This window comes from Triticum urartu, chromosome 5 (assembly GCF_003073215.2).
Source record: "Triticum urartu cultivar G1812 chromosome 5, Tu2.1, whole genome shotgun sequence".
Classification (NCBI taxonomy): Eukaryota; Viridiplantae; Streptophyta; class Magnoliopsida; order Poales; family Poaceae; genus Triticum; species Triticum urartu.
The window spans coordinates 447440251-447449619 of NC_053026.1; the positions used below are offsets into that span (position 1 = coordinate 447440251).

Sequence of the window (9369 nt, forward strand, 5' to 3'; positions counted from 1 at the left end):
ATCTCAAAACAATTATCAAGTATCAAACTTATCATAGTATTCAACGCACTCATAAAAAAGTTTTATTATTAATCTTGTATACCAAGCATATTAGGATTTTAAGCAGATTACCATGCTATTTAAGACTCTCAAAATAATCTAAGTGAAGCATGAGAGATCAATAGTTTCTATAAAACAAATCCACCACCGTGCTCTAAAAGATATAAGTGAAGTACTAGAGCAAAATTATATAACTCAAAAGATATAAGCGAAGCACATAGAGTATTCTAACAAATTGTTGGGGAACGTTGCAGAAAACAAAAAAATTTCCTACGGTTTCACCAAGATCCATCTAGGAGTTCATCTAGCAACGAGTGATCGGATTGCATCTACATACCTTTGTAGATCACGCGCGGAAGCGTTCAAAGAACGGGGATGAGGAAGGCGTACTCGACGTGATCCAAATCACCGGAGATCCTAGCGCCGAACAGACGGCACCTCCGCGTTGAACACACGTACGGTCAGCGTAACGTCTCCTTCTTCTTGATCCAGCAAGGGGGAAGGAGAGGTTGAGGAAGATGCTCCAACAGCAGCACGACGGCGTGGTGGTGGTGGAGCTGCAGTACTCCGGCAGGGCTTCGCCAAGCACTATGGAGGAGGAGGATGTGTTGGAGAGGGAGGGGATAGGGAGGCACCAAAGGCGTGTTGTGAGAGGCCCTCTTTTCCCCACTATATATAGGGAGTCCAAGGGGGGGGGGGGGCGCCGGCCCTAGGAGATCCAATCTCCTAGGGGGGTGCGGCCAAAGGGAGGAATCCCTCCTCCCCAAGGCACCTAGGAGGTGCCTTCCCCCTTTGGGACTCTTCCCTTCCTTGAACCCTAGGCGCATGGGCCTCTTGGGGCTGGTGGCCTTGGCCCATATAGGCCAAGGCGCACCCCCTACAGCCCATGTGGCCCCCCGGGGCAGGTGGCCCCACCCGGTGGACCCCCAGGACCCTTCCGGTGGTCCCGGTACAATACCGGTGACCCCGAAACTTGTCCCGATGCCCGAAATAGCACTTCCTATATATAATTCTTTACCTCCGGACCATTCCGGAACTCCTCGTGACGTCCGGGGTCTCATCCGGGACTCCGAACAACATTCGGGTTACTGCATATACATATCCCTACAACCCTAGCGTCACCGAACCTTAAGTGTGTAGACCCTACGGGTTCGGGAGACATGTAGACATGACCGAGATCGCTCTCCGGTCAATAACCAACAGCGGGATCTGGATACCCATGTTGGCTCCCACATGCTCCTCGATGATCTCATCGGATGAACCACGATGTCGAGGATTCAAGCAACCTCACATACAATTCCCTTCGTCAATCGGTATGTTACTTGCCCGAGATCCGATCGTCGGTATCCCAATACCTCGTTCAATCTCGTTACCGGCAAGTCACTTTACTCGTACCGTAATGCATGATCCCGTGACCAGACACTTGGTCACTTTGAGCTCATTATGATGATGCATTACCGAGTGGGCCCAGTGATACCTCTCCGTCATACGGAGTGACAAATCCCAGTCTTGATCCGTGTCAACCCAACAGACACTTTCGGAGATACCCGTAGTATACCTTTATAGTCACCCAGTTACGTTGTGACGTTTGGCACACCCAAAGCACTCCTACGGTATCCGGGAGTTACATGATCTCATGGTCTAAGGAAAAGATACTTGACATTGGAAAACTCTAGCAAACGAACTATACGATCTTATGCTATGTTTAGGATTGGGTCTTGTCCATCACATCATTCTCCTAATGATGTGATCTCGTTATCAATGACATCCAATGTCCATAGTCAGGAAACCATGGCTATCTGTTGATCAACGAGCTAGTCAACTAGAGGCTTACTAGGGACTATGTTGGTGTCTATTATTCACACATGTATTACGATTTCCGGATAACACAATTATAGCATGAATAAAGACAATTATCATGAACAAGAAAATATAATAATAATGCTTTTATTATTGCCTCTAGGGCATATTTCCAACACAAATTATAAATCATGTATGGCTCTTTCAAAAGGTGTGACAGCAAGGATGATTGTGGTAAACTAACAAGAAAAGACTCAAATGATACAAGACGCTCCAAGCAAAACACATAGCATGTGGTAAATAAAAATATAGCTCCAAGTAAAGTTACCGATAGAAGTAGACGAAAGAGGGGATGCCTTCCAGGGCATCCCCAAGCTTTGGCTTTTAGGTGTCCTTAGATTATCTTGGGGTGCCATGGGCATCCGCAAACTCAGGCTCTTGCCACTCCTTGTTCCATAATCCATCAATTTTTTACCCAAAACTTGAGAACTTCACAACACAAAACTTAAAGTAGAAAATCTCGTGAGCTCTGTTAGCGAAAGAAAATAAAAGATCACTTCAAGGTACTGTAATGAACTCATTATTTATTTATATTGGTGTTATACCTACTGTATTCTAACTTTTCTATGGTTTATAAACTATTTTACTAGCCATAGATTCATCAAAATAAGCAAACAACACACGAAAAACAGAATCTGTCAAAAACAGAACAGTCTGTAGTAATCTGTAGCTAACGCAAGATCTGGAACCCCAAAATTTTTAAAATAAATTTCTGGACGTGAGGAATTTATCTATTAATCATCTGCAAAAAGAATTAACTAAATATCACTCTCCAAATAAAAATGACAGCAGTTCTCGTGAGCGCTAAAGTTTCTGTTTTTTACAGCAAGTTTAACAAGACTTTCTCCAAGTCTTCCCAATGGTTCTATTTGGCACAAACACTAATTAAACACAAAAAACACAACCAAAACAGAGGCTAGATAAATTATTTATTACTAAACAGGAACAAAAAGTAAGGAATAAAAATAAAATTGGGTTGCCTCCCAACAAGCGCTATCGTTTAACGCCCCTAGCTAGGCATAACAAGCAAGACTAGGTATTGCCATCTTTGGTATTAGGAAAGAAAAGAGCAAACTTGCTATCTATAGAAGTAATCCTTCTATTTTGATAAAGCACATAGCTATTAATGGTAGAAGAAAGATTAAGTATGTTACGGAGGTTTGTATCTAGGCTAGCCTTTATCTCTTTAATAGATTCATTTTGGTAGGAGAGCAAAAGAGATGTAGATTCAACTTTCTCATTCATGGGGTGCCTAAATATAATTTTCATTTTTTCATAAGTGTCTACGACATCCCCTTCAAGGAAACCCCTAGCTAGGCATAACAAGCAACAGTTTCATTGACAATAATAATTATATGTTGTAGATTATTAGGTTTATTGTTCACTATTAGGGTTTTAAGTTTTCTTTATAATTTGTGATTAGTTGCGATGCCATTACTATTTGTGCCTTGTAGATTATTAGGGTTTAGGGGTTTAGGGTTTTAGGATTAGTTTTATTAACGACTTGCAAAGATTGTCCTTTCAAAAGTTTTGACCTTCCAATATAAAATTATTCTCGGCCACTCAACACAACTATTTTTACCGAGAATGATATACAGTAATGATCTACGACTCAATTAAATTTACGCAATGTTCAAGTTTCACAGGAAGAAATATGGATTTTAAAGTTCATATAATTTAGCTTCAGCGTCTGTAACTTGTGAAAATAGATTCCACTGTTATCTAGCCTGCGTGCCACCGTTTACTCTTTCGTACTGTGTCCCTTATGTTGGTGAAACTTTTGTGTGGTCTCGTTGACTCTGTCTGGTGGCTTTATTCATAAAGTCAGGCGTATGCCTTTTCTCTAAAAACTTGTGAAAATAGATTTTATACACATACATGTGCTCCCATTGTTTACAGATGCATCATAAGATTCTAGCTCATACAATTTCAAATTAAAAGTACTCAATATTTCAAAGATAACAAATGACCAACGCGAACACTGACGCAATAAATACAAATATCAAATATCAGAATGATCCAGCTATAGCACACATTAAAAGCTCGTTCTTGAACAAACAAGATCGCTCAAGGACTAAACAAGAAAATCAAGTTTGCAGTCGAATATGTACCTATTTGCACCAAATATACTGTTGTGGTGCTTCTTATCTTGATGGCTTCAATCTCCGAGGACACAAGATGATCTCTTTTCTTTTTGCGTATGTACTCAAATGATGTTCGAAGGTGGATATTCTATTTTGATGCACATGAGAGAAGAACAAAGAAGAAGCAGCAAGAGTACCATAACTAGGGTCCGGTGAACCATTTTTCCTTATCTTCAAGTGTTTGTCATTTCCCTATCTACACGACCCCACACGAACAGGTATATCATCATGATATGCGAACATATATTATAGATAAAAGTGAAAACAAAAACCTGTCTATACATCCCCAAACGCGAATCTTGGCGCAGATCAACGGCACAGAATCTGCGTGCGCCGCACTTACGCGCCCTAAACCCTCTCCCGGAATGGATAGACCGTATCGAATTGATCGAACGAGCTTGACTCTATAACACAAACTTTTAGATCAATGCCTTTGAATTCCAAAACAAATTCCTTTACAGCATGCACACACATTCCCCCCATGAAACCCTAGATGGGAAGAACGGACGGCCAGGATGGGCCTCCAGCACCACCATCGCCATCCAGATCTCTGCAACAGGAAGCGCCCGCAAGCAGGGGAAGGAGGAGGAAAGTGGACGTTGGGCACGGGAGTCTCGGTCCGTGGGAAAAAGAGGGAGCGAGAGGAGGGAGACCACGCCCTGCACGCCGTACCCTCGGCTGGCTACCCACCCTAACCCTAACCCAGGTTTAATTTACTCACCACCATCATCATCAACCGCTCTGTAGACTAGTTTATGCGCCCCAAAAGCCCAGCTTTTCACCACCACCACCATCATCTTTGACCCGTCCCTCCATCCCCTCCCCTTCTCCCCCACAAGCGCTTGTCTCTTTGCAGGCTGGGCCAGCCACTGACCCAGCGCCAGCAGCTCTCCTCCCCTTGCCCGGATGAATCCCCACACCAATTAGTACTCTCGCCACTCCACCCGCCCCCACCTCCCTCCACTTCCCTCCGCCATTGCCAGCCCCGCCCGCACATGGCCCGCCTTCCGCGCGGAGACGACGAATATCCCGCCGCCGCCGCGTCTCCGCTCCCTCGACCCGCCGCCACGGCCACCCCGCCCTCCTCCTAAGGTAAGGTATGCCGCCTCCCCCGCCCGGCCACGGCCCGGCTGCTTGGTTTCTTGACTGGACGGCCGCCTAGGGATTTAGGGGCGGCGTCATTTTCCTCAGGTGGAGGTGGGGATGGATATGCGGGTGCTCCTTCTTGATCTGCTGCTTGTGCGGCTTTACCGCCGCCGCCCATCACTCTCCAGATCCAATCCCGCCCCTTTTATTCATTAAAAAACCATTTTTTCTCTCTTCTTTCCGTTGCTTGCCTGCTAGCTTGCATTCAATGGGGGCGCTGGAGTGAGTGCCCCCCATGCCCTGATGTGGATGCCATGCTAGTCTGTCCCTACGTATGCGCGACACCGCATGTGTGCTTGCCGCGCTGTGGCTCATATGATCCATGGCGCGCTCCATCATGCCTGCTTCTCCCTTTGGGGGAAGGGAGGGGAAAGGTGGGATGTGTGCGCCTTGTGACGAGCTCGCAGCTGTGCCAGGTTGCAATGCTCCCTCCTTCCTTCCTCCCCCTTTCCATCCCCTTCACCTCGCCGCTTTGGGGATATCTTAAAGATTCCCTTTTGTTATTAATCCCCGCGGTTCTGGCCCACTCCGCCCTATTTTTGTGGGAGATGCTGCTGGCTCGGGGTTTCCTGGGGGTGGGGTGGAGTGGGGGGCTTGTGATTTCTTCTTTCTAGCCAGGACCTCTCTCCTCCCTTCACCTCCTCTCTTCTCCTCTTTTGGGATGCGGCGGAGTGGCAGGGGCGGCCGGGTGGATGGATCTGCCCAGCGCTTAGTTGCAGTAGCTTGTGTGTGAGTCTGCAGGTGACTTCTTGGTCTCATGGGTGGTTCTCAAAATGATTCCCCCCTTTCTCTTTCTGTGTAGGGATTTCTTTCTTTTCTGCTCGGCGTGTCCGTTTTAGGTTGTTGTTTCTGTCGATTTTACCTGGTGGTTTGGATTTCTTGGAATATTTCTGATCCTTGTTCTCTTCTGGTGAATTGATACGAACAAACCCTAGTTATTTTATTGGTATGCTGATACGCTGTCTGGGCGAATTGATTTGCAGGTTAGGAGGTTGGGAATTGCTCGGTCAGCCTTGTACTGAGCACTGACCGGGCGCCTAGACTGGGCGTTTGTTGTGATTCCGGTCAACCGCTTGCTCAGTTCATGTCTTCCAAGCCTGCCTCCCAAAGTATGCCGGAGCAAGCGGCAAAGCCAAAGGAAATGGGTGAAGATGACAGGCAGCGATCTGCTGCTGAGGAGGTTTCGGGGGAGCCGGACCAGCAGCAAGAATCTCCAGCTCCTGTGCTGGACAAGGATGCTCCAGATCTCTCCTCAGACTCTGGGGGCCTGGATGTGCCACTAGCCCCAGAGGCAGAATCTGATGAGTCAAAAGAGACCAAGAACTCCGATTCCAACGAGAATCAAGAAAAGAAGTCGTCGCAAAAGAGTAGTATCAGTGATAGCTTTATTTCAGCTAAAGTGAGTGATGGGACAAATAGTCTGGGTAAGACCAGTGGTAGTGCTAAGACAAGTGGCCGAGATTTCACCGAGAGTGGCAAGAGCAGCATGTGCCGTGTTAGTGCAAGCAGTGATTTGAGTGATGAGAGCTCCTGCAGCAGTATGAGCAGTGCCACCACAAAGCCGCACAAAGGGAATGATTCGAGGTGGGAGGCCATCCAAGTGGTCAAATCCAGGGAGGGCGTTCTTGGTCTGAACCAATTTAGGTTGCTTAAGAAGCTGGGTTCTGGTGATATCGGAAGTGTGTATCTCTCTGAATTGAGTGGTACCAAGAGTCACTTTGCAATGAAGGTGATGGATAAAACATCTCTGGCTAGTCGGAAGAAGCTGCTCCGGGCACAGACCGAGCGGGAGATACTGCAGTCCCTGGATCATCCATTTCTGCCGACCCTATATACTCATTTTGAGACGGACAAGTTTTCGTGTCTGGTTATGGAGTTCTGCCCTGGAGGGGACTTGCACACTCTTCGACAAAGGCAGCCTGGAAAACATTTTTCAGAGCAAGCAGCAAAGTATGCACTTTCTCTTGCTAATTATTTCACATGAATGATTTGTTTATAACATTCTTTGTTAGGTATTTTATCATGTGTCTCGTCTGCTTCAACATCACTTCATTATTTTTGGGCCTGATAGCTTCATGTTGCCATAGTCAGGTTGCATATGAAATACTTAAGTCTTTTTTACGTCGTAATATATAGCATGTTTATTGTGCACAATAGAATCAGAAAGGTGCAGTATGTTGTAGAAACTAATGTGTCCCATGCTGATAGTTGCACGTTGCTAAGTGGATCATTGTTGGATTTTCATTTGCCTATGAAAGCTGTGCTGAATGCTGACGAAGGATTTAACTTATTTTTTTTCTTTCTCTCTTGATGTTTCAGGTTCTATGTAGCAGAGGTGCTCCTTGCATTGGAGTACCTGCATATGCTCGGGATTATATACCGTGATCTCAAGCCAGAAAATGTCCTAGTTCGGGAGGATGGGCACATCATGCTGACTGATTTTGACCTCTCTCTTCGTTGTTCAGTGAGCCCAACCGTGATCAGGGGTGCAAATCCTGGCTTAGATGCGCTGCAGAGGAACAATGCAGCGTACTGCGTCCAACCTGCGTGCATTCAGCCATCCTGTGTTGTTCCAACCACATGCTTTGGTCCTCGATTCTTCTCGAAATCCAAGTCCAAGTCAAAGTCTAAGAAGGAGAAGCCAAAGCCGGACATCGTGAACCAGGTTAACCTATTCCCTGAGATGATCGCCGAGCCAACTGATGCTCGGTCCATGTCCTTTGTGGGCACCCACGAGTACCTGGCCCCAGAGATAGTGAAAGGGGAAGGCCATGGCAGCGCGGTGGATTGGTGGACCTTTGGCATATTCTTGTACGAACTACTGTTCGGCAAGACCCCTTTCAAGGGTTCAGGCAACCGGGCGACGCTTTTCAACGTCGTCGGTCAGCCCCTGCGGTTCCCAGAGTCCCCGCTAGTGAGCTTCTCGGCAAGGGACATGATAAGGGGACTACTGGTCAAGGACCCGCAGCACCGGCTGGGCCACAAGCGTGGGGCCACGGAGATAAAGCAGCACCCCTTCTTCGAGGGCGTGAACTGGGCCCTTATAAGATGCGCGAGCCCTCCGGACATACCCAAGCCCGTGGAGCTGGACTGCCGCCCGAAGCAGGCCCCGTCGGCGAACGGGAAGGTCGCGCCGGCCTCCAACCAGAAGGGCTCGGACAACTACCTAGAGTTTGAGTTCTTCTAGCCTCTCTTTGGTGGTGCATTATGGATCCTCCGGAACAACAGCACATTTGAGCTGAGGCACCACAGAAAGAGAAAGTGTAGAGCTCCCCCTCTTGGCCTGGGAAGGTACTCTCATTTGTTGTAGATTGTATGCTCTTTTCTGGAGCCTCCTCCCCAAGTTTTCTTCTTTCCTTTTTTCTTTTTCGCCATTGAACTTGTTAGTCCTCTCTCTTAGTCAACCAAATACTCTATGCATGTTAATTGCGATTTTCGGAAACCGCATTGTGGCGGTGCCTCCTGAACGGGTTTGAAGGAGCGCGCCTGTTCAGGCCGTCGAATGTAACCGCTATTTGTACCTTGTAACTGATGTTTCTTCTTCATCCATCGCTCGCTCCGCGTCGCTTATTCTGCTGCTTCTAGTGTTGCTGATACCTTCATGCTAACAGACAATGCAGCTGTTATTATCTATCTCACCAGGACCAGGTATTCCTGTTGTATGAATATGATTGCAGATTGTGACATGTGGAGAGTAGGAACAAGCTTATTTATGTATGCACGTCTCTTGCCCGGTTTTTGATGTTGTGTGAGATGAAAGAAGGGTGGTTTATACTCGCTCCGTTCCAAAATACTTGACTTTCATTTGTTCATGGATGTACCTATATACTAAAATATGTCTAGATACATCTATATTTTGACAAATGGAAGGCATGTATTGTGGAACGGAGGGAGTACATACTTCCACACCATGGATGCTTCTTTTCTGAGGGAATTCACATCATGTATGCTACTTCCTCCGTCTTAAAATAACTGTCTCTGATTTAGTACCCCTCTATAAAGAAATATAAGAGCGTTTGGATCACTATTTTATTTCTTTATGGGGAGTACAACTTTGGGAGGGATTTGGATTTGCTTCAGCGAGATTTTTCGCATGGGTCTTGGGTTCAGATTGACGTATCTCTCGGCTGGAGATGAACTTTCAGGACAGAACAGGAGATGCACCACCAGCACTTTGACA

The 9369-nt window shown here is 46.5% G+C and overlaps 1 protein-coding gene across 4 annotated transcripts; it reads left to right on the forward strand.

The window, feature by feature from the left end:
- Positions 1–4933: 4933 nt before the first annotated feature.
- LOC125509666 (serine/threonine-protein kinase D6PK-like) lies at positions 4934–8734 on the forward strand. 4 transcript variants are annotated; one of them, XM_048674684.1, is made up of 3 exons: positions 4934–5140; positions 6173–7139; positions 7509–8734. In XM_048674684.1, the coding sequence occupies exons 2-3, from the start codon at positions 6274–6276 to the stop codon at positions 8374–8376; spliced, it is 1734 nt and encodes a 577-aa protein (XP_048530641.1). In that variant the 5' UTR covers positions 4934–5140; positions 6173–6273; the 3' UTR covers positions 8377–8734. The 4 variants fall into 4 exon arrangements, with proteins under 4 accessions (XP_048530641.1, XP_048530639.1, XP_048530642.1 ...); XM_048674682.1 differs by having other exon boundaries at positions 4936–5135; XM_048674685.1 differs by lacking the exon at positions 4934–5140 and adding an exon at positions 5383–5605.
- Positions 8735–9369: the final 635 nt, after the last annotated feature.